This window comes from Sphaeramia orbicularis, chromosome 8 (assembly GCF_902148855.1).
Source record: "Sphaeramia orbicularis chromosome 8, fSphaOr1.1, whole genome shotgun sequence".
Lineage (NCBI taxonomy): Eukaryota > Metazoa > Chordata > Actinopteri > Kurtiformes > Apogonidae > Sphaeramia > Sphaeramia orbicularis.
Genome location: NC_043964.1, coordinates 3,411,096 through 3,437,631, shown reverse-complemented (window position 1 = coordinate 3,437,631; position 26,536 = coordinate 3,411,096). Strand labels below are relative to the sequence as shown.

Here is a 26,536-nt window from a genome sequence, read left to right as displayed (position 1 = left end):
CTGACACAAACAGTGGGCCAAAGAAAGGGGAAGAGCAGGAGCAGCACTGTCCACATGACGAGTGGAAAATCAAAGTTGGATAGATTGAAGAGGAAGACGAAACAGAGAGAAACACAGCCTGAGCGTCTGCACAGAAACTGGATAGAAAACCCCTGACAAACAGAAAAGAAGAAGAAAAGAGGGTTGAAGCAGTGAGGGCCCCAACGTTCAGGAGGTAAGAGACTCCTAACCTTCTGTACGGTGGAGATCTGATGGAGTGATCGAGCTCCTATTTCTGCTCTGTGTGTTCATTTGTTACTATATATTTCCTCTATGCAGTGTGTTGAGTTATGTGTGACAGATGAAACGAGGACAGGGGGAGGAGTGAGAGTGTGTGCCAGAGGGGGTAGCAGGATACAGGGGGAAAAGCTGCGGGTCTGGAACCTCCATTTGGGCGTTTAGTGACTGTAATGAGCCTCACTTTTAGAAAGTTGTAGCAACGTTTTAAGAAGTTAAGTCAGAGTTATGGTTGGAAAGACTCAGACATTCACTGGACTGGGGGATTTTTAAAAACTGGGGAAGAAATTTCCTGTCTGACCTGCCAAGAGATTATAAAAAAAAGTCTGGGGGACCCATGGTGGAATAAGATCTGGGCCTGTAGGTGGTAAGTTACATTATTCTGTCTTTAAAGTGAAAAATATCACAGCAACTTCAACATTTTTTGAGTTATTGCTAAAAACAGGAGGCCTCTAAGTTTTCTAGCTGCAATATAAGCTGTATTTTTTCAAGAATATATATCTAAATGTTCTGAAAATCTTAGGTATGTAACTCATAAAGACCCAGTGGTGCTTATGTGTCAGTTCCCAAATGAATATTTCTCTCTGTTTAACCTTTCTTAAATGATTTATCACCATTTATTATAATAGTATCCTCTGTATTTAGCATTTTTTACTGTAAATCATGTGTTTTCCTATGTTTAATATACATTTAATGTAGATGTTCATGAAAACTCAAATCTTATTCTATCAGAAACAGGGAAAACTGAAGAAAAAGTGACTTTTTAAACAAAGATATCAATATTGTAACATAAACCAAGTGTCTCCAATCACTGTGTTTTGTCTAACTCCATGGGTTTTACTGGTGAATCAATGCTGTAGAAGATAACAGTGTTTCCACGGTAACTACGGAGCCTCTGACTGTCCAAAAGGGTCATATCTGATGACCATGAAAAGATGAAAAACTGAATTTTATACCAATTATTTGCATGTATTGATAAAATTAGTGGATTAAACACTTTAGATCAGTAGATGGTTTTGGTCACCAGTGAATGTTTGGATCTGAATGGATTAAACCAAATATAAAAACTGTGAAATCTTTGCCAGTAGATTTGGAGCCTTGTAACATACTTTCTCTTTCACATACGCCAAAAATTAATGTGTATAAAGAGCATGAAATCCTTATTGAGAGACATACAAGAAGGTCATATCTAAGCTAGTAGATGGAAAGTTCTTCAATGTTTTTTTTATGTATTTAGAGCACAGGTGTCAAACATGCGGCCCAGGGGCCAAAACCAGCCCGCCAAAGGGTCCTGTTTGGCCTGTTTGATGAATTTGTGAAATCAAACATTACACTGACGATATTAACAATCAAGGATGTTCAAATCTTTTTAGGTCAGTTCAATCTCAAGTGGGTCAGAACCAGTAAAATACTATCATAATAACCTATAAATAATGAAAACTACAAATTTTTCTCTTTATTTTAGTGTAAAAAAAGTTAAATTACACAAAAATGTTTACATTTACAGACTAGCCTTTTGCAAAAAAATGTGAATAACCTGAAATTTCTTAAGAGAAGCATGTGGAATTGTACCAATATTCTGCCTGTTACTAAATGTTTTGTGCATTTGTAGATCCACTGTGATCTGTAAGTTGTGATTCACATGTATAAATGATAAACTAAGGTGTAATATTGTTAAAATTGCACTGATTTTTCTTACGAATTTTCAGGTTCATATTCGTTCATGTCATGTTCAAGTACGGTTCGTAGATGTAAACATTTTCATTACAGAATTTGACTTTTTTCACTCAAAAACAGAGAAAAAAAACTTTGGAGTTGACATTATTTATAAGTTCTTATTCTATTATTTATAATATTTTACTGGTCCAGCCCACTTTAGATCATATTAAGCTATATGTGGCCCCTGAACTAAAGCTGTAAAATCTCTAAAAGTCAGTCCGAAGCACAATTACGTCATTAAACATGCTCATTATTGTATTTTTGTTAAGGACAGTTCAGCTACCCCCACCCCCATGTTCCTCTGAAAATTCGGATGCAGTTTTCCCCCAAGGAAAGTACACCATCGAGGGGACAGGAAGAGGAGGTCGTGGGTTATGAGGGAGGCCAGTCATTATTTTTGTGACCTGCGGATCTGGGGTTGTGTAATCCTCCAGACCTCTGAGGCGGGGGTATGACAGAGGAAGCATCATGGCGTTCTGATCTGAGAGGAGCATGTGATGCCTTGTGAACAGCAGGATGTGGAGGAGAATCATTGAATCTGATTGTGCGCTTAACAGACAGAGAGAAAGAGATGGCTGCAGGGCGGAAAAACAGGCGAGACGGCAACGATGCGTTTGGGTGGAGTTCAGCTCTGGGTGTATGGAGGACTGAAAATACCAGGAGGCAAAACTGCTGCGCGCTGAAATATTTAAGTGCAAAAGTTTTCTTCACGGAAATAGAAACCACACGGCTGTAAAGCAACGATCAAAAATTAAAGACAGTGCGTTTTAGTTTCTTGTTAGTTTGTTCGGCTTTTCACAAATACGACACTCTAACACAGTGTTTTTCAACCTTGGGATCGGGAATTCCAATGGGGTCGCCTGAAATTTCTAGTAATTAATAAAAATTAAAAACAAAAATGTACTAATAAAAAATATATGGTGAGTTGAGAGAGACAATCACAATCCATAAAAGACATGACAAAGTGTGAAGCTGAAACTGCAGCACTGTGGTTCTGTTTATCTGTCAAATGTTCATTGTGGTCGGTTTCAGACGCTGCAGCTCTTTCATAATTCATAGTTTGAGTTATTGTTTGTTCAGTATTAATTTGCAGCCTTGTAAATTAGAGCTGAAACGATTCATCGATTAGGTGCTTGAGGTGAATGGAAAAATTCACGATTCAATTAATCGACTCGAATTGATTGAAGGGAAATATTCTACTGCAGTTTTCCTGAAATGAAACTTCTTTGTTCGTCACAATAAGCGTCCAAGTGAAACCAATGTTTAACAGCAGAGAAATGAAGGAAACAAAGCTTTGATTCAGGAGAATTGTGGTTGAATGATTTTTTATTGATCACTTTGAGACGATTAATCGTTTCAGCTCCATTGCAATGATTACATTCTGAGTCCCACTTATACATTATCTATCCAGAGTAAATCACATTATCACAATCATTTCATAAAAAGAGGTAAAATTATTTAATTCCACCTTTTATTTTAGCCCACTTTCGTTTTGATCTTTAATGAACAAACAAAGAATGTATAATGTTGCAGTAATCTACACCTGCCTTTACTGCCTCCATCCATAATAACATACATTATATTGACTAAATGTCACCTAAAATTAACTTTTATTTGCAACATAGTATAGCAAACTATTACATGATCAAAAACAAATTAATTTTAGCCCCCAAAAAAAAGTCTCCATTTTGAATGTCTGGGGTTGCCAAAAATTTGTGATGTTAAAATGGGGTCATGAGCCAAAAAAGATTCAGAACCACTGCTCTAACATGAGGGAAAATTGAGTTTCATTAATAAGATGTGTTGACCTTTACCCCCTGTTTATTTTAGCATCGCTCATGTTTCAACGCTGGGAATGCTGGGAGAGGATACTCACTGCTTACACGTAGCCTGTGAGACCTCGATTTACTGTACGCCGTCTGGTTCAAATTTACTGTACACATCGACTTCCAACAGAAAATCAAACCCTGCAATGGGTTTACAGGACCTCTGACATGTTACAGCAGCTGTACACACTTATTTGTACAAGCCATTTATCTGAGGGGAAATCAAACCTTTCATATCAGAGATGATGTGGTTTTAGTAACGCTCTAGTCTGTGACCAGTGGTGGATTATACCAGCATATCCTAAATTATCATACTTTATAGAAGTCTGAGTTACTATTTTATTTGTGTATTTCGTGTTCTGTTCATCTTTTATATCACTACATTTGTCTGACAGCTTCAGTTTCTTCAGATTGCAGTTTTTATTGTTTCTGATAAACTGAAGTGTTTCCGTCATGGGTTGAATTAAGATAAATTAACTCTTAAAACACTCTTTGATTCATTGGAACACACATTGTCACAAAGCTGAAAACAGGCCTGTTCTTCATCAAAAGTTCAAAAGTTGACTGTTTAGAGGTTAAGTTCGACTTGAAATGTCAACAGCAGTAAAATGGAGTATCCACATTAATAATGCGACAAGAATATGAATACACACTCACACTCACACAGACATACACAGAGTATTTTTTTTAAATTTTATTTAACCTTTATTTAACCCTGTAAAGCCTGAACCTTAAATCACTGACAGAAAATTCCAGTTCTTTGAAACTGGAGCCTTTATTGGTCCTCTGAACAACCCAAAAAAATGTTTTTCAAATATCAGATTCCATGTATGAGTTTCAAATTTGTATCATATTGATATATCGGGTCTCAGTGCTCAAATATTATTATTATTTTTAAATGTCTAACAAATTGGTAATTCCTTTTCAAAATTGGCAAAGTTTTTCCTCCTTCCTCATTAATGACAGTCTTGTAGTGTCACTGGAAAGGCCTCTGGTGAATGAATTCCTCCCCCTGATGGATTATCTGTGTATTACATGTATCTAATTGTATACATCAGGTTTTTCAAGAAAAAAAGTATCACACTGATCATATAGAGGACTTCAAAACTCATGTATCAAATATGATACGTTATAGGGTTAACCAGCTTTGTCCCATTGAGATGGCGGATCTCTTTTTCAAGGGCCAAGACGCCAGTGATACAGTCATATCATTACAGTTTCACAATAGTAAAAGCATTTGCAAACCCAGATAAAAACATCAACAATCAGTCAAAACATTTACAGACCAACAGTCTAGATTCCAGAGTTTTAATGCTCTCTTTCAAAGGAAGTCAAAGGAGTCAGATGGAGATTGCAGATGGAGCTCAGACTGAAGCTAGTTCCAGGCATCAGGAGCTGAAAACTGAAAAGATTTTTTTCCCCAAATTTATAAAGTAAAGGAGCTACAACGTATGTTTTGCCATTAATACTTTGACATTAAAATGTTTACCTAAGCAGGGAACTAATGATTAAACTCAAGACTAGGACGTAAATATTTCCTTCACCATTTGATAAAACTGTCACTGAGTGAAAGTAAAATATATATTTAATGTCATTCTTATTAGTTTTTCATACTGGAATCATTTCTGCGGAATTGAAATTTAACTGATCTCCATCTGACTTGATAATGTCCCTCAAAGAAGTTTCATTTAAAAAATATATATATATTACTCAACTTTGTATTGTTCATATCACAGCGACTAAACCCCAAAGCTTTCATTAGTTAAACATAGAAGCCGATTAAAGAAAGGTCAGTGTGCCGATTAAAAAGCTGAGCGATACTATCATCTGAGTAATTCCATGTTCCTTACTCCCTCAGAGATCAGGATGTCGACGCTGCCGTCTGAAAACAACCCCGAGGATGCAAATAATCGGAGCTTCTGGATGGTAAGGTCATGTGATTGTGTGTGTACTCTAAGTCTGAGAGTGTGAGTGAGGCCCCGTGAAAGGACTGATAGACGAGATATCTTTCCTTTTAGTCTCTCCAGTCTCTGTGACCTTCCAGTCAAAACAGACTCAACAGTTTTTCTTTCAGGATATGGATCAGTGTAAACAAGGCTGTGCATTCACTGTCCAAATGTGAAAAGTAACCAGCGTAAATCCCAAAACTGTACATTCAGAAATATCTTTTATTTAGTCTAATATGTATTTGATTCTGTATTTGCTTGATAAAATAGACTGTATACCAGACAAACAATGTCTCCAGAGATCAAGGACATGTTTTTTTTTTTTTTCACAACAGCATCATTGCTCATCTACAACACATTTTTTTTTCTTTTTTAATGTACAACTGGGATATTTTCATTGTGAAATATTCATTCTCCTTGGACCCCATGTTGTGAAATTTCTAAGTGTCATACTTCAGGAATTTGCCAAAGACTGCAGAATGAAGTAAAACAGATGGAAAATGAGGGAACTGAATTAAAAGACCAGTGTGAAATACTCTGGTTGGGAGTAGATGCTTGTAATAGTCAACACAGATGAAGCAGTTTTTGTTTAGCCTTAGAATGAATGTTTTCTATGAACTTAAGGACCTCTCGCTACTGTATATGCGCAGAAAACACTCCTCCTGCGTTTACTTTTACTTCCTTTTTGACTGAAACTCATAATATGCAGAATTGTGGAGCCTATTGGCTCCTCCCACCTTTCAACACAACTGTTTTTTTATTTAATATTTATATCTATTTCAGAAGGTTATAGACATATGCTATAAAAAAAACTAAAACTATAAATGAATAATTTTACTGTAATGTAAAGAAAGGCAGCTGGAGCACACTGACAAGTTAAGAACCTTTTCATGTGCAACCAAACTTACCCATAAAGACCCAACAGTACTTTTGTGTCAATTCCCAAATGAAAATTTCTCTATATCTAACCTTTCTTAAGTGATTCATCACTGCTTATTTAAAATATTATCCTCTGTATTTTGTATTTTATCAGTGTAAATCAGGTATTTTCCTATATTTAATTCACTGATCATGTACATGTTCATAAAAAATGAGATTAAAGTTGAGGGTTATATTAAAAAAGAGAGAAAACTGAAGAAAAAGTGACTTTTTAAGTAAAATCTATCATTAACTGAATATAAACCAAGAGTCTCCATCCACTGTCATTGATCCAGCTCCATGGGTTTTACTGGTGAATCAAAGTTGTTGAACACAGGTGTCAAACATGTGGCCCGGGGACCAAAACCGGCCCGCCAAAAGTTCCAGTCCGGCCCGCAGGATGAATTTGCAGAGCGCAAGTAAGGACATCGAACTCAAAAATAATATCATAATAACCTATAAATAATGACAACATCAATTTTTCTCTTTGATTTAGTGCAAAAAAACATTAAATTATGAAAATGTTTACATTAACAAACTATCCTTTAACAATAAAATGTGAATAACCTGAACAAATATGAACACCCTGAGATGTGTAAAGAAAGTTAAGTGCAATTTTAACAATTTTCTTCATGTTACTAAATGTTTTCTGCCCTTGTAGATCTGATCTGTAATGCATATGTATAAATGATAAATCAGGCATAATATTGATAAAATTGTACTTATATTTCATAACAAATTTCATTTTCTTCAGGTTATTCACATCATTTTTTTTTAGATAGTTTGTAAACGTCAATATTGGCATAACTGAATGTCATTTTTTGCACTAAAACAATTTGGAATTGTCATTATTTATTGGTTATCATGCTATTATTCGACTGGTCCAGCCAACTTCAGATCAAATTGGGCTGAATGTGGCCCCTGGAAGAAAATGAGTTTGACACCCCTGTTGTAGAAGATGACTGTGTTTCCATGGTAACTACAGAGCCTCTGAACGTCCAGATGGGTCATATTTGATGACCATGAAAAGATGATGAACTGTGTTGTACACTTATTATTTACATGTATTGATAGGATTAATGGATCAACAGGTATTAAACAGTTTAGATCAGTAGATGGTTTTGGTTGATGGTGGACGTTTGGGTCTTCACGGGTTAAACACTGCTTTGTCTTTTTTATAGATTTTAGAGAACTTTAAAAGGTTCTGAATTGATGTGTTCCTTCTTCCTTTCTTTTCTTTAGTATTTGCTATCTCAGCTGAGAAGCAGCCAGACCTTTTTGATGATGTGTGGAGAAACTTTATTAGTAACTGTAGACGTCCTGCCATCAGTTTTACAGATGTGTGCTCTACAGGGATTTTGTTGTAGCAGTACCACCAGTGGCCACTGGGGGAATTGGCAGCATTGGGAATATTAACCTCCCATGTATTTACTGTATGTTTGATGGTGCCAGTTTGCTATTTGCCAGCTAGTGAAGTGCACAAACCATCTGTCCTCATACATTCTGGACACGGTTATGACTGGATCCTAGTTTAGGTGGTCTGGATTACAACACTAGTAACCAGATATCAGTGTAATATGATTTTATTTGGACTTTATAAATATAATTTCATCCATACCCCTTAAAAACAGGACCAAAATGTACTTACTATAAGGATAAAATAATCGTTTGTCGCCTGTATCCATGTTCACATCTCCCTTTGGAATGAATGGGACAGATTCTGCCAACAGCCTCCTATTGGAATGGAACAACAGTGGAACCCACATGACTCAGTCACTCCTCAGTGTACCATCTCATCTCTCACAACGTATCCTTGTTGCACATATTTGTACAGTCGCCAAGATCAGAGAAAATCAAACTCTGGTCCAGAGAGTATTTCACAATTTTACGTTGGAATGACAGCTACAATAACACTCTTAAAGACTCGTAAAGGGAGGTTAAGGGAGGAATATTGAGGAACAGTTTACCACATTTAACTTAAAAAAATTTTTTAAATGCAATTAACCTAACCTTCAGACTTACAGTGTTTAGTGTTAATTCAGTTATTGTTTTTTTCCATTTTGTTAGTTTGGTAACCCAGACAAGAAAACACTAAAGACTTAGACTTTAACTTAGACAGACTTTGTCATTAAGATTTGCATCAAAATTAATTTATGATGCAATGGCTCAGTGCACAATAGGAACAATGACAGTATTATGCACAAAAGGATAAACATCCATCCATCCATCCATTTTCTGAACCTGCTTTATCTTCACTAGGGTCACGGGGGTCGCTTGGAGCCTATCCCAGCTACTTATGGGCGAAGGCGGGGTACACCCTGAACATGTCACCAGTTCATCGCAGAGTTGACATATAGAGACAAACAATCATTCTTACATTTACACCTATGGGCAATTTAGATTATCCAATTAACCTATCAGTGCATGTCTTTGGATGGTGGGAGAAAGCTGGAGTACCCGGAGAGAACCCACACAGACACGGGGAGAACATGCATAAACATACATATTAGAAATAAAAATAGAAAAACTTTTGAATAAAAAGATAAATAAGGATGAATATCTAAATATATTGCACAGTCCAAAAACGTGAGACAATGCCTCATGGTAATAAGGCGTCATAAGGTCATAGTGTAACAGTCCTGTGTAGGTGCGTATGGTGAGGAAATGGGAATGTTATGAGCTGAGCAGTTTTATGGCATATGGGAAGAAGCTGTTTTTGAACCTGGCTCTTCTGCTTAAACATAAATCCATATAAATATGCATCCATTTGACACACATATGCACTTTCACTAATACATGGAAAAGAAATACTAACACACCAGAACATGGGTGTCAAACATGTGGCCCGGGGGCCAAATGCGTCCCGCCAAAGGTTCCAATCCGGCCCTAGGGATGAATTTGCAAAGTGCAAAAATTCCACAGTCAAAGCTGTGGAACTCATTTTAGTTCAGGTTCCACATACAGACCAATATGATCTACAGTCAAATAATAACAGCAGAAGAACCAACAACAACAAAAAAAAAAACAACTCCAAATTTTCTTCTCGGTTTGATGTAAACAAAATAATATTAGATTATGCCTATAAATAATGACAACTTCAAAATGCAAAAAATAACGTTAAATTATGTAAATATTTACATTTACAAACTATCCTGTAACAATAAAATGTGAATGACCTGAACAAATATGAACAACCTGAAATGTCTAAAGAAAATTAAGCACAGTTTTAACAATTTTCTGCCTGTTATTAAAAGTTTAGTGTCTCTGTAGATCTGATCCATAGTGCACATGTAGAAATGAGAAGTTGAGGCATAATATTGTGAAAATCACACTTATTTTTCTTGAGAAATTTCCTTTTTTTTCAGGTTATTCACATCTTTTTTGTCTGGATAGTTTATAAAAGTTAGTATTTTCATAATTTAATGGGTTTTTTTTACACTAAAACAAAAATTTGGAGTTGTCATTATTTATAGGTTATTATGCTATTATTTGACTGGTCCGACCCACTGGAGATCAAATCGGGCTGAATGTGGAACCTGAAAGAAAATGAGTTTGACACCCCTGCCGTAGACTGAAATCAAATTTTAGCTTGGTTTATTTCATTAATAAATGGTCCAGATCTTCATTGCTCTAGGCGAGCAGCAAGCACAGTACTATTTGACTTTTCCATTTTGTGAACAAATACTGTACGCCCTCTCTTTACAAGACCCAGTTTTGTTTCCACCATGTTTAAAGCTGTAAACATCTCCAGCGTTCGATGTGCTGGGCTGTTTAATTTGAGTGTGCTGCCACTTTAACGTTGGCTTTGTCTCCTGTTGGCCTCGATGGGCTGCCCCACTTTCATCTCTCCCCTCCTGTAATTTTGGCAGCCTCCTGTTGTTTTGGATGTGTTTCCAGGCCAGTTCCTGTCTGTGTCATCTTGCCACCATTATGCTCAAAGGCTGTCTGTCATTAGACTGCAAACTTAAGCTCTTCTGTTCTGTATTTGCAAAGTCATCACTGATTCAAGAGGACTGCAATTAGGTGCATTCTGTCGAGTAAAAAAGTGGGATAATTATACTAATCCATACTGCTGTGACCCTCTGGCCTCAGTCCTGGGTCCCTTTGTGTTAACATTGGTCTCTTTATTCACTACAACTTAATGACATGTCAGCACTAACAAGACACCATATAACCAGGCACTAAATGTTTCTGTCACCCAATTTCTTTGATTAGATATTATCCTTGTGCTCTGTAATCTGCTGTAAATGTAAGACTGCATGGATTTACCTGAACATGATAGTGTTTCTCATGATCTGGTGTGTAGATTAGACTGGGTTACAAAAAAATGTTTTTTGCAAGTTGTCTAGGTTTTTTCAACTGAATTCGGACCATTTTGCACCGCTAAATCCAAAAATGACATCTGTTTTTCTCAATCAGGTCAGGTATTTTTTTTTGCTAATTTGATTTTGAAAAATTTGATCTTCTCACAAAATATAATAATTAATACCAAAATAAGATTGGTAAACACACTTTATGAAACATGTGACTTGATTCCTGTTAGGTACAATGGTGTATTCAGCGCAGATGTAGCAGAATACGTCAGGCTTATTTTTGCAAGATCTTCTAGTCGAAGCCATTTCATTCACCTGTAATATTAAAAAAAAACATTAATCATAAATTGGCAAAAGTAAAATCTTCAGAACTCGTTTATTGCAAGAAATATGAAAGAATTTGGTATCATATGATGTGAAAATGCCCATAAATGTAAGCAAAAATGTTAAAAAGCCAATATGTAGCATAGCTCAGAAAGTTGACCTGATTGAGCAAAATTAAGGTGATTTTTGGATTCAGCACACCAAAATTATCCTAAATCAGCTCAAAAAACTTAAACAAATTTGTTGTTGACCAGTGTTATCTTAAAACAAGAAAATAAAACTTTATATATAACTCAAACAAAGTATAGGATGGTATAAATACAAAATCTGACAGTTGAGTTATACTATTTCTGCTTCTACCAATGCCACTACTGCTGTTTAAAGGAGATACATGTAGTATTTCGACTTTAAAATACTTAAATATGGCCAAAAATGATAATTAGAGTTTTCAGAATAATGAGCCAATGTATTAGATTGTAAAAATATGAACTGACTTTATTTCCACCCAAGGGCCGGATGGTTTATCTGACCACTATAGGGAGTAGTGAGTCGTTCTGTCATTCCTCTGTTGAAAGTGTGGAATATCAAAACTCCATATAACCCCCTTGAACTTCCATTAGTTTACTATTACTGTACAGATACTTTATTACTTCATTTATGCAGAGTTTTATGGTATCACATTTCCTTGAGTACTAGGCTAATTTCTCATTTTTATTTCCTATGTTTTAACAGACAATAACAGTATCTTTATGGTCCTCATATTTTTAATGCATGCATCCAGGAAAGTAATTTTTATTTCTATATCACATGGCTTCAAAAAAAATCAAGCTCCAACCTAAATGAAGGGGACAATAACACTGAGAAAAGATGTTCCATCAGTGAATACCGTATCATCCATTAGAAAATTTACAAACTGAAACAAACAGGAAAGGGAGACTGGATTGCAGAGAAAAGGCATCATGATGTTTTAAGTCTTTTGCTAATGTTGGAAAGGGATTTGCACATTGTAGTGAAGCTAATGTTCATTATCTTCACTGTTGTGTTTTTGTATTTGAAGGTACAGTGAGCTGGTGTTTTTCGAATTACACTAATATGACATGAAGTTCAGCTTTGAAATGTTCTTCAGAGGCATCTTTTGCTTTCATACTTTAAGTGTATTTCAGAGCCTGTGCCTTTTGTCTTTTTACTACAAGAAGTCGGATCAATAGTTCAGCTTTTACCAGTTTTTTTTTTTTTTTTTTTTTTATTATACACGTATCTGTACTTCTACTTGAGTAAAGGACACATGAACTTCTGCTGCCTCTGCTACTGTGACTTCATATGTTTTTGCTAGTGCTACTCTGATATGGAGGTTCCCAGCAGTCTTTCTGTGCACTTTATAGTCACACTTTATAGTTAGGATATATGATCTGTTAAATGTGAAATCAGATTTTTCAGTGGAGGACCATGACCATTTTCTTTGACACTGCCTTTTGTTGTTTGGACATATTCTCTGGTAGCGGATTTGCATCTGCCTCACAAATTTGCCAAGTGGGTCTCTGCAGCGTTGCTGTTGGCCTCAAACTGGATTCCTCAGCTGTTTCTGTTTAATTCTTAGACGAGTGAGGAGAGTCAATGCAGACCACAACAGAGTAACAAAGAGAGTATGAAAGCAGGAAGGAGCGCAGCAGAAACAGAAGGCCACTGATGTGTAGTATTCTAATCGATTGTTATGGAGCTACGAGTAAAGACTACAGTGTTTGATTAGAGACCCGCTGACTGCAAAGTTTGAAGTATATAAATAAATAACTGCTACAGTTTAGTGCATGTGCATTATGTACAGAGCATAAAGAGTGAAGGATACAAGGAGTTCATACAATACAGCACAGAAAAATGTGTGACATACCCACAGTAGGCCTACATTTAATATCACATGTAAAAAATCCTAATATGCACATGCAATTTGCCATAAATCCATGTTTATTTATGTCTCTATTCTACCAATTTAGCAGATTTTTATTTTTAATCTAACAAAATCATGCTTTATGGTGCTGGCAGTTGCTGCAATTTATTAAAACAGTAACTCTGTACCTGAAGCTCCATTACTGCACAGTTTTATTGGTCAGAGAAACTGGATATCATCCTACCAAATCTTCTAAGCATTATTGAATTACATGCTTAAATGCATTAAAGAAGAAGAACTTAGTTTTAAATGGCTGGTTTTTAGAGATATTTACTTCTCATAAAGGACACTTGTGCCATATTTAACCAATCATTAGAGAATGACCTACTTTTATGTTTGGTGGTGACTCTGCTCAAGTGATGCTTTGGAACAGTTTCAGCAAACATGACACAGATGATGCCAGAGATTACAAACCCCCAGCGGAGCCTCAGAATCACAACAGTGGACTGAGTGAACACAATATGAACAAAGAAAACACTTTTGCTAATGCCGGAGGGAGGCTGGGGATATGGAGAAGATTATTTGCAGATCTAGTTGATGGCGATGGAGTGAAGTGAAGCAGACAGATAACTGAACAGTGCCTCAGTTATAAAGCAGGTTAAGGGTGGTGGAACAAACTGAAGTTCTGAAAGATTGGACAGGAAGCAGCTCGTGGCTACATTTGACTCTGTGTCTGCTTGAAATGGCATAAAGCTCCATTTTGTAAAAACATCTCGCTATACTGTACACAGTGGTAGAAAGTAACTAAGAAAACTTTCTCAGTGGTGTTACTTTACATCTCAAGGGAAATAGATTTAAAACAAATATGCACATTTATTTGACAGCTTTAGAGACTTTACAGGTCAAGGTTCTACACAGAGGATAATATAATAGACTTTTAAAATCCAACACAATGATTAAACAAGTGGTTTCCAACCTTTCTATGTTTTTACATGTTGTATTTCAGATGTAAGTTTTAAACAGCTCCACCAAATAGTGATTTTGGACCTTAAACGTGCTATCTGATTTCATCACATTTTCAAATCGTACAAGATCTCACAAAAAAGATGAGATCAGGACTTTGTGTTTCTTACATAAATCATTCAACGAGCCTTTAGATCAGAGGTGTCAAACATGCTGCCCGGGGGCGAAATCTGGCCCGCCGAAGGGTCCAGTCCGGCCCTTGGATGAATTTGTGAAATGAAAAAATAGATATTAAGAAATTAACAATCCTTTTAGCTCAGGTTCCATATGCAGACCAATTTAATCTCCAGTGGGTCAGATCAGTAAAATTCTATCATAATAATCTATAAATACTCACAACTCCACATTTCTCTCTTTGAAAATGTAAATATTTTCATGTATTTACACTAAAACAAAGTATAATTTCACAAAAAATGTGAATAATCTGAACAAATATGAACCACCTGAAATGTCTTAAGAAAAATTGTGCAATTTTAACAATATTCTGCCTGATACTAAATGTTTTGTGTATTTGTCAATCCAGTGTGATCTGTATGTTATAATGAACATGTGGAAATGATAAACTGAGGCATAATATTGTTAAAATTACACTTATTCTTTCAGATTGTTCAAGTTATCAACATCGTTTGACAGGACAGTTTGTAGATGTAAACATTTTCATTGTTTAATTTGACTTTTTTCACTGTAAAATATAGAGAAAAGTTTGGAGTTGAAATTATTCATATATTATTCTGTTATTATTTTACTGGTTCAGCCCACTGCAGATCAAATTTAGCTGAATGTGGAACTGAACTAAAATGAGTTTGACAGCCCTGCTTTAGATTTATCTGGAGTTCATTGTAAACCACATATAAAGTAATTCAAAGTAGTTCCAGCAACAACAGTGTCTGAAAACAATACTGATGCTTCACTATTTAAACTGTAATGCTCTCATGTATAATAATGTATCACACAGCCCAATTCAGTGTGTTTATGGAAAATTCCTACATATTTTAACTGTATTTTAACCATGTTTTGGCAAGAATAGTTAGTCCTGGATGGAAAATTCTGCTATTGTTTATGCAGAACTTGTAACACTGTTTTTTTTACATGCACTTAATGCTCATTTATGATCAGATGAGTTTACCACCACTTATTGCAGTGTATAAATGTGATATAGGTTCTGATAAGGAAAATAGTATATTGACTCTTCAAGTAAGACAGCAGAGCAAGCCGAATCTATTTAACTTTCACAGTAAATCATGCCCATGAACTGGAATGAACACCAGGAGCTAGAACTGAGTTATTTAGATCTTTGACAATTAAAAATGTCAACAATGAGAACATGCCTTTTACTTTGTCTTTTTTTTTGTTTCAAGTATGTAAACAGTTTACAAAAATAAAGAGCCCAGTGTTTCAGAAGATTTAACCCAAGTCATGAATATATATGTTGTTTAGACGGATTCAAGCAGCTGTCGTAATGTGTCACCGACTAACAGACAGACTCAGGCACAAAGTGAAAAAGAGAGTTGGAGTGAGTGCTGAGTGGGAGCTGATGTTGACTGCCAGGAAAATTGCAAGGAGATGTCCAAATTCCACATCCACAAACAACACATTCGCCTCAGATATGTTATTATACTCAGAGCCGTGCCTCTGCTGCCCTCTTGTCTTTTTACTGCCAGACTGTCCTTGTCCACATGTCCAGTGACTCACCACACCCCACACTGTTACTGTTTACCACAGGAAAGCTAATGCCAGTAAGTACCACTTGTAGCACGTGGGAGTTGACATTAGACGGCTGCAGCGCTGTCACAAGATGATGAGGATACAAGCTGGATATGTTATGACGGACTAGAGAATGAAACCAAGTACAGGCCAATAGCAGCAGTAGTAGAAGTAGGAATAGCAGTACTGACACTGTCGGTGATATTAATAATAGATGTGTTGTTTTTAGCTGTACAGTTTTGTGTTACACATTTTATAGTTGGTCCACGAGTGTGATTTACTGGTGCACCAAAATAGCACAGAGCAATCATTAATATTATAAATTACACTGGGTTACAAAAAAATGTTTTTTGCAAGTTGTCTAGGTTTTTTCAACTGAATTAGGACCATTTTGCACCGCTAAATCCAAAAATGACATCTGTTTTTCTCAATCAGGTCAGGTTTTTTTGCTAATTTGAATTTGAAAAATTTGATCTTCTCACAAAATTCATTACATTTTTGTGACTTTATCAGTTGGTTTTTTCATATAGTTCTCACCCAAAATAGGTTTTAAGAGAAAAAAAATCATTTTCTAACAAGATGTTTTTATTAAGTGTTACAAACTTCAGAGAACTCTTCTTGCCTTTGGTCCACTGACGCAGATACTCGGTGCATGACTTGCATACCATGTGTGGCACCCAAACTTTATCTTGGTCACCAAGTTTAATACCAAAATCAGATTGGTAAGCACACTTTATGAAACTTGTGACTTGATTCCTGTTAGGTACAATGGTGTATTCACTGCAGATGTAGCAGAATACGTCAGGCTTATTTTTGCAAGATCTTCTAGTCGAAGCCATTTCATTCACCTGTAATATTAAAAAAAACATTAATCATAAATTGGCAAAAGTAAAATCTTCAGAACTCGTTTATTGCAAGAAATATGAAAGAATTTGGTATCATATGATGTGAAAATGCCCATAAATGTAAGCACAAATGTTAAAAAGCCAATATGTAGCATAGTTTAGAAAGTTGGCCTGATTGAGCAAAATTAAGGTGATTTTTGGATTCAGCACCAAAATGATCCTAAATCAGCTCAAAAAACTTAAACAATACATTTGTTGTTGACCAGTGTTATGTTTGTGAATGCATGCTGCAGTATTAGATGAGTGAAAGGCTCCAGTGGACTACAGCTAAAAAAAGAACTGTTTATTTGATGTGCAAAGTCACCTGCTTTATTGTTGCAGTTGGTGTAAAAGTGTTAGTGTAGTGATAAAGAAAGTATTAATTATTACAGCAATAATACCGTTTTTGGTTTTAACTTTGGAAGTGTGGAACAACTAGATTGTTTACTTAATTGAATCTACTTGTACCACTTGGAAAAATTGCTCCATTAGTGAAGGACCTGCATTCAAAATATTGCTACTTTATGCTACAAGTATTATTGGGAAAATGTACTTAAATTTGATTTTTTTTTTTATTGGGAATACATAACACTGGTCAACAACAAATTTATTGTTTAAGTTTTTTTTAGCTGATTTAGGATAATTTTGGTGTGCTGAATCCAAAAATCACATTCATTTTGCTCAATCAGGTCAACTTTCTGAACTATGCTACATATTGGCTTTTCAACATTTTTGCTTACATTTATGGGCATTTTCACATCATATGACACAAAATTCTTTCATATTTCTTGCAATAAACGAGTTCTGAAGATTTTACTCTTGCCAATTTATGATTAATGTTTTTTTTTAATATTACAGGTGAATGAAATGGCTTCAACTAGAAGATCTTGCAAAAATAAGCCTGACGTATTCTGCTACATCTGCGGTGAATATACCATTGTACCTAACAGGAATCAAGTCACAAGTTTCATAAAGTGTGCTTACCAATCTTATTTTGGTATTAATTATTGCATTTTGTGAGAAGATCAGATTTTCCAAAATCAAATTAACAAAAAAAACCTGACCTGATTGAGAAAAACAGATGTAATTTTTGGATTTAGCGCTGCAAAATGGTCCGAATTCAGTTGAAAAAACCTAGACAACTTGCAAAAAACATTTTTTTTGTAACCCAGTGTAATCTGTAAAGTAAGTCACACAAATTTAGAACAATAATCGCCTATTGTTGGACAAAATGAAAATGCTCAGGTTGATTAACAATATGATGAGTGTAGTAGCAGTAGCAGCATTAGTAGTAGCACTAATAGTGGCAGAAGAGTGGAGGAAGTCAGGGAAGAGGTCACATGCTGGCCTGAGCTGTTTAGTTTCTAAATTAGTTTGTCTAATTTAGTGTATGGCCCACTAGCTGTGTTTACTCTGCCAGAAGCAAACAGTGAACATGTGTATTTCTATCCTCTTTGGCATCAAAATGGGGAAGATATTTAACTACTCTGACTGTTTATTGTCTGCCTCTGACATTCTTAATCCCCCCCCAACAAAGGAGAATTAACATCCGAGCCTATTAAAGTTTTCTGCCTGTTTATCTTGCATGAATAGTAGATGTTCCTTTCTCTTTGTATCTCGGCAGCCTGGGAACTATCAGCGCACCGTGAAGCGAACAGAAGATGCCTTCCAGGCCTGTAATGACATAGTGGCCTGTTTCCAAGAGAGAGCCCGTGTGGAGCGGCAGTACGCCCAGCAGCTCAGTGAATGGAGCAACAAGTGGAAACCAGTGGTCGACTCCAGTGAGTACCTCCAACGCTGTCTCACTTTGCTGGCATATGGGAAAAGCCTTCTTTTTCATGACAGTGTTTCATACTGACAGCACAACAACAGAACAGGGATGTAACGATTACCGGTATAACGATAAACTGCGGTAAAATTGTCAACAGTTAGTATTACCGTTTAAATTCTAATTATCATGATTACCACACTTTTAGGGGAAGAAACGCCAATGTAAAGATCTGCTTTTATGTCAAATATTTGAGTATAGCTTTCATTTATTACAATTTTAATTTTCTATACCTAATATTTGGAACCAATATTCACTTTTAAAGTCTTTGAAAAGGTTTGTTAAGTATCTGTGTGTTATTTATGCAATAAATTATATACATTTTTCAAATCGGATTTCATACTTTTTGTGTGTTTTTTGTCCTTTTATGTTGATATAGTAAGTTAAAGTGAAAAAAATTAAAGGCAGATGAAATAGATGGAGTTGTGCTGAAAAAAAAAAAAGATACCAAACATGGGTATAGTAAACATTTGGGGTTAATATTTGAATGTTTCTGCCAAGAGAAAGTGCATTGTGCCAATTATTTTTTGTTTTTGGGTTTTGTTTTGTTTTTTGTTTTTTTAAATACAACTTTGTTAAATTATTTCAGTGTGTGTATAAATACTTTTTGAACATTTTGAGCACAATTTCAATAATACCACGATAATAATGATAACTGTGGTAATTTTGGTCACAATAATCGTGATGTGAAATTTTCATATCGTTACATCCCTACAACAGAACATTTTTTTTTATGTAAGAAATGAAAGGCCTATATTTTGATGACCTTGGAAAGGTGTTACATAATACACTCCTATTTCCTTTAACGTAAATAAATTGTACAAGGTCATCTGTGCATTTTTTCTTGTCTGGGTTTCTGCACTGCCCTCTACACAGGTACTTCAGGACATTCACTTGGTTCAAATTGCTTTTGCTAGAATTATCACCAGGTCAAGAAAATTTATGGCCTTGCTACATCGATGCCTTGTTCATTGATTTTTTTCATTGATTTTATTGAAATTTTTACACTGCCATGAATCTTTCCAAAAAAAAAAAGAAAAGTTTTCATTTCTATGTGAATTTTAGTCAGTGTAATTAGTTTTTAAATTGTATTACTGTTGTTATTGTTTCATTTTTCTGTTTGTAAGCACTTTTTAACTTGGATAAGAAAAATGCCATATGAATAAATAAAATAAACAAAGCAAAATTAGGGAGCAAAATTTAGCTTGCGAGATAGAATCAGTCATTACAAAATTATCAAACGGTCTCATTATAAGCAGATTACAGCACTGTTCTTTCATTGTGTTATAAATAGACCTGCAGTGTGTGTGATTCCCTGGTCTTTGTTCTGATCATTCTTTCTCAGGTCCGCTGTATGGATCTCTAATGAAAGCTTGGCAGTGTTTTCTGTCCTCCGCTGACCGGTTGGCCTCCTTACACGCCTCCATCTGTCGCTCCCTTGTCTCAGAGGATGGAGATCGAGTCCGGACCTGGCAGAAGGATAGCTTCCACAAAAAGTTATTTGGAGGATTCAAGGAGTCCCAAGACATTGAGACAGGCTTTACACGTGCTCAGAAACCCTGGGCCAAACGACTCAAAAAGGTCCGATTTTTATTTTTTTCTACCAGATTATACTGTTGTTGTATAGATCAAATTAATTGCTAACTATAAAGAAGCAAATTTAATAAATCAGAATTATATTAATAGTATGGTCCGTGTGGAGTTACAAATAAATTATTACAAAATGGTTTACTGTGTTTCCTATTTATTATTTAAATTTCTCTTTTGCTTTGTTTTTATTTCCATATAATTTGATACTTAGTTTGTCTAAATTAGCCTGAAATAACTTTTCTTATACATTAATTACAGCCTGTTATCAACCTCCCTCAGTAAAGGAAATGTACCACATTATACTCTTTTCCCACAATGCCCTATTAATTAATTTTTGTAAATCTACCTATTGCACAGTTTTCTGTGGCAAGATGAAATAGTTGCTAATTCAAAACTTGAGTGACCCCAAGTGAAAACAGCTGAGCTGGAAACCTTTCCCTGACATTTAATGTAATTCTTTATGCAATCCAAAACAATGAGCCACTTCAGTGTGTGTTTTACTGTGATTTGAGAGCAGCCAAGGACAAAGGGATGGCCTTCAACAGTATAATTTTGTATTTGCATTACAAACATACACAAAACCCCAGTGAATCAATACTTCATGCATATTAAAAAAGGACTGCAATCACAAATGGGTAGTCATTACGTAAATGGCCACCTATTACAGTCTATATTTAGCCATTAGTAACCTAATATACTACTCTTTAGGAATTAATTTACTCTGGGTATCAGGTGTATGTCAGTTTTCATCAGTGGCTGTAGGTAAAATTGCTTTTGAATGGATGTTATAATGAAGTTCATATAGACAGAATGTCTCATAACTTATATATCCACCAGTGTGGAATTACTTCAGCCTGCAGTAACAGTATGGTTTGGTTGGTCCACAGCTTGATAAAGCCAGGAGGGCGTACCATAAGGTCAGCCGCAAGGAGCAGGCGGTCAGGGAACGGGAGACCCACGCTCAGGGAAACCCAGATGTCCCCATTGACAAACAGAAAAAAATCCAGGAAGAGAGAGAGCTGGCTCAACAGGATGCAGAGAAGGTAATTAAAATACATCTGACAATTTGGTTTTTGACAGGGTCAATTAGTGTCCATCAGTGTCACATTAAAGCCAGTGACTGACGCGTGTAAAAAATAACATCCTTACATCATAACGAGTCATATGAAGGGTAATGCAACTGTTGATGAGATTTTAGTCTCAGTCATTGTTTGTTTGAGGTTGTTTTTTATGTATCTGTTGAGCTCATGCTTGTGGCTGATTAAATAATTTAGAGTTAGTTGTGAAAGAAAAATCAAATACATCATGTTAACTGGTTATAATTAAACAATACTGTATATTGTTTTCTTGGTGTTTGGTTTCATTTTTTGTGCACTAACAAGGTGCTTAGTGTTTTTGTCATAATTTCTTTACTCTGCAATTTCCCAGTTTGGGATCAATAATATCTATCTATCTATCTATCTATCTATCTATCTATCTATCTATCTATCTATCTATCTATCTATCTATCTATCTATCTATCTATCTATCTATCTATCTATCTATCTATCTATCTATCGTTCTATCGTTCTATCGTTCTATCGTTCTATCGTTCTATCTATCGTTCTATCGTTCTATCTATCGTTCTATCTATCGTTCTATCGTTCTATCTATCGTTCTATCGTTCTACCTATCGTTCTATCTATCTATCTATCTATCTATCTATCTATCTATCTATCTATCTATCTATCTATCTATCTATCTATCTATCTATCTATCTAGTTTATGTTGAAAGCTAACTTTCTATAGGAGATTGAAAAGTTTATGCATTCAGAACAACATACAAATCAATGTTTAAATGATTTAAGGTAATTTAATGCAACTTTCCAGACTATGTTTTAATATGTGACTGAAATATAAACATTGGCTACGTTTGTTAATGCACACAGGTTCGTGCCCGCTATGAAAAAGTCCTGGAGGAGGTAAACCGTTACGCTCCTCGCTACATGGAAGAGATGGAATCCATCTTTGACCAAGCACAAGATGAGGAGCGCAAGAGGATCATCTTCCTCAAACAGGCCTTCCTCTCCATCCACAAACATCTGGACATTACCAACGATGAGAGGTGAACACCAGAGCTTTGTGTGCATTGACACAGATCACAGTGTGTGTAATAGATTTTATACATTTCCAATTTTCTATGCTCATGTGTAGCTAAAATCAGTAGCAGGACATATTTAACCGGACATAAATAATTGATCTAGAGTTAAAAGCCATTACATTCCATATCAGCACAAGCGTGTTTTTCAGCTTAATTACTTTATAAAATCCGCTGGGGCCACAAGGGGATATTTGGAGAGATGAGAGAGATTATATACACTATTGATCTACTTAATTTTTTGTTAACCCTTTACTTAGAACGCTCTGCAGGAATTACAATCAACTGTAGGCAATTACAAATTTAAATAAACTTTTACAATAGCTTAATCATGAGAATGAAAATAGAAAATAGGAAATAAAATTCAAATGAATATCACGCTGTTATAGCCCTTTTCCATATTCATCATCCTTGTCTACACATGGTGTTTTATGTCAGCCTGTTTACGATGAATTGTAAAATCTTATGAGTCTTGTGAAGTAAAGTTAACTGGTTCCATTATTCTGTGTTGAGCTCAGTTTTTAATAAGATGTAACGAAGCTGACGGTGAAAGCATTTCAGCAGACAGCGGATTTGCACTGCCTTTATTCATAATCTCTTTCAGGGAGATTCACTGAAATACAGCTGTGCATTGACTTATACTAAAATATGTATATGCATGCAGTGTTTCTCATTTTCTTGTCTAAAATTAACTCACCACCAATTCTTCAGTGTAAGGGCTGTGTACAATGAGCTCCACAACACACTGATGGCCATTGATGAGCAAGAGGACCTTCGCTGGTGGAAAAACACCCATGGGCCAGGCATGCCCACTGACTGGCCTCACTTTCAGGTACTGTATTTAATTCTTTAATCTTCAGTCTTTTATGTATATTTCACAGCAGTGCGAAGGTCCAAGGCTTTGCAGTATTGCACTAAGATTATTTGAATTTGTTGGTAGGAATGGACACCTGAAAAGAAAACCAAAAAAGGGAAGAAAGAAGTGGAAAAGAAAGGAACAATAGAGAGGAGGTGAGTAGATTGATTCCAGATGAGACGTCTTTGGTGTACTTTAATCAAATGTGCAAGAACTTGTTTTTTTTCCTCCCAGTACTTATTATTATTATTATTATCATTATTATTATTTTACACAGTGCTCTATTTTACAAGTGTGTATTTGTGTCTGTCTGTGCAATAACTGTTTTTATATGTTTTAGCTGTGTTTATGTTTTGTTTGTTTTTGTTCATGTCTTTTTTGGATTCCGTAACTCAGGGAAACGCACAAGAATTCCAGTGTACCTAGACTACGATGTATCTGTGCAAATGGCAAATAAAGTCTATTCTGTTCTATTCTATTCTATTCTATTCTATTCTATTCTATTCTATTCTATTCTGTTTTTATTGAGCAAACCATAACGTCTCTCTTCTTTTTGGCCTCTTGTCGTTTTTCTTCTTGCAGTGCGATGATTGGAGGTGTGAGAGTAAGAGCTTTGTATGATTATGTTGGCCAGGAGACAGATGAGTTGTCCTTTAAAGCAGGTAAATACACATATGCAAAGTTATTAACAGTGCTTATAGAATTTTTAAGTCAGGGTGTGGATTTTGGAGGATTATTTAGAAATGAGTGTGTGGAGCACTGTATTATTTACAGGAATAAAATCATTGCACAAACATATTTAATTAATTCCCTTTTATTTAATTTTAACTTCAAGGCTCTTTCTTACTGCAGGTGAGGAATTCTTGAAGATTGAAGATGAGGATGACCAAGGCTGGTGTCGTGGAATGAAGGATGGTGGTTGGGAAGGACTTTACCCAGCCAACTATGTTGAGGTGGTTTAATTGTTGTATGTGCTACATCATGTACTTCAGGCCACTGTGGAAGTCACAATCTGGCTAATGTTACAGCGTCAGATACATAAAAACATGCTGTAAACACCAAGAAGCTGTTAACCAAAGAAATGACCAGTGATGAGCACTAAATGTTGACATCTTAGCATAGAGAGAGTTTCAAAGCTGCAGGCTGAGTAATCTCTTGAAGGATTTTGACAAATGTTTTAATATATACAGTATGCATAGACCACTTGTATTGAAGCCATATGATAAGCAATGCTTTAATGTAAAGTTAAAAAATATATATGCTGGACTTTCAAGGTACAAAACCTATTTGGTGCTGAAGTTACACTACAGGACTGGTATTTTCTCAAGATGAATTATGTGTTCGCACCGAAACACATTGTTATAAAAAACGCTCACAAAACTTAACAAGCATATGAAGAAAGTGATGCTACACTGTGAGTATGATTAGTAGCAGCTGTACAAGTGGAGTCAGCTTGGTAGGCTTAAATAGCTATACGACCCGCATTTCTTTTATGACGTTTGGTTTAAAGAAACAGTCAAAGTTTTTGAGGAATATCATTGTTTGATGTCAAATAAGTCAGATCTGGCTGCAGTAAACATAATAGATCTGACTCCAGTGTTCTCTTGAATGACTCCAAACAGTACTGATTGGATGACATGTGGGTATTAAAATATTACACTGGGAGAGCAAGAAATGTGTAGTTAAGTCCCTCTAGTAAATGTACAGTAATCCATTTATTGGTATGCAGAGCCATGAAATAATGTACCTGGCTGTAGGAAATGCTGGCCTATTTTAATTTGTGGCCTTTGCTTCAATATTTTCTTGTAGTGCAACACCTTGTGGTGCAATATAAGTAACATACTGTGTAAAAAAAAGACGATGGAGGAAGTAATGAAAGGTATATTTTTCCAGTTTTGATGGTGTGAGGAGGTGGTGTGATGGATGGTGTGTGTGCTTAGTTTCCTCGTGCCAAAATCCAACAAACCTATAAACCTTGTAGAACTTTGATAGTCTTTTGGGAAGCAGAGAACATGCCACTGATGTAATACAATAGAAAGAAATCTTCATTAGGTTCTTGTGTTGATGTCAAACATGTATATTTCTTACAATGTCAGACTGTTCCTTTGTTATAAGTACTGGGGAACAAATAGTTTTCCTGTCTGTCTGTAATATCTAACTGTCTGCTACTATATGTCTGATGCCTGTCTTTTAGAGCATCTCTACCAAAGGAAGGTAATAGCTTGCCTTTGTCATAATTCTCCTTAAATATTTGTGTATTTGCTGAGTTTTCATTTCATTTGTCAAAACTATCTATTGACCCCAAGAACACTTTTTTTTTTTTGCAAACTGTCTGTCTTTTGAAAATAAAAACTAAAAACTGTCATGAAAAACATCAAAAATGTCTTATTATACTTGGTATGGGAAAAAATGAAAAAGAGTATGGTTGAGTGAGTTTGTGAATCAGCGTACTATCATCTTTTGCAGTCCTGCAGTCATACTTGTGGATGCGATTACATTTGCAGAGATGTCATCTGTCACACACACTCACAAACACATTACTCACATTTGAGTCTTGTGCCCAAGCCAAAAGAAATGCATCCAGGTCAAATGCTGTTTTTTTTTAATGTCGGTGATAGTGTCAGAGTCAGAGGTAGTCTGACATCAACACATAGTCATGGCTATCAGCCAAATAAACTACTCTAGAGAAGTGTTTTTATTTGAGCCATGTTATAGCAGTAAGTACAATGATAAATCCTGGTATATTATTACCGTTTAACCAAACATAGACCGACAGGATGATGGAGGAATGTTTTTTTCCACAGCAGTAATGGAGATGATGATATCACCCAGGAAGGAATTTCCTCACCTGATGACAGCTGATATACACTAATCTGTAATCACAAAGAGTGTCCAACTGGAGCACTGACACTCCTTTCTTTAGTTCCTGTAACATTTGTGAAAACACATGTAAAATTACTAAGAACAAATTGTGCTGAACAACGGTGCGTTTTTCTTTTTAATCAAGGTGTTTGCAGGTGTTTTGGTCTGGAATTGCAGATTGGTTTTAGTGTAGAGGTTCATTCAGAATTCATAACATTTTTATTTTCACAGTTTTGTGTGTAAGCAGTATTTTAAATCGTCATCATTTTAAGAGAATTACCTTAGTTGATTGTATGGTCATTGCATCATGTCTCATAAATCTTCAATGCTGAGATGTTTTCAAATAAAAAAAAGAAAGTTGCCTGAAAATGCAAAAACCAAAATACAGAAACTCTAAGACTGTGCAGCATATGTCTGAGAAATAAATGAGTTACAGAACCCATTTCAG

General features: G+C 35.6%; 1 protein-coding gene across 2 annotated transcripts; it reads left to right on the top strand.

Annotated features, from left to right (window-relative positions):
* LOC115424656 (protein kinase C and casein kinase substrate in neurons protein 2) lies at positions 1 to 25,587 on the top strand. 2 transcript variants are annotated; one of them, XM_030142031.1, is made up of 10 exons: positions 1 to 212; positions 5,679 to 5,747; positions 18,440 to 18,596; positions 19,989 to 20,224; positions 21,121 to 21,276; positions 22,162 to 22,337; positions 23,082 to 23,202; positions 23,311 to 23,381; positions 23,809 to 23,888; positions 24,079 to 25,587. In XM_030142031.1, the coding sequence occupies exons 2-10, from the start codon at positions 5,688 to 5,690 to the stop codon at positions 24,186 to 24,188; spliced, it is 1,167 nt and encodes a 388-aa protein (XP_029997891.1). In that variant the 5' UTR covers positions 1 to 212; positions 5,679 to 5,687; the 3' UTR covers positions 24,189 to 25,587. The 2 variants fall into 2 exon arrangements, with proteins under 2 accessions (XP_029997891.1, XP_029997890.1); XM_030142030.1 differs by lacking the exon at positions 1 to 212 and adding an exon at positions 410 to 643 and having other exon boundaries at positions 5,680 to 5,747.
* The last annotated feature ends 949 nt before the right edge of the window (positions 25,588 to 26,536 follow it).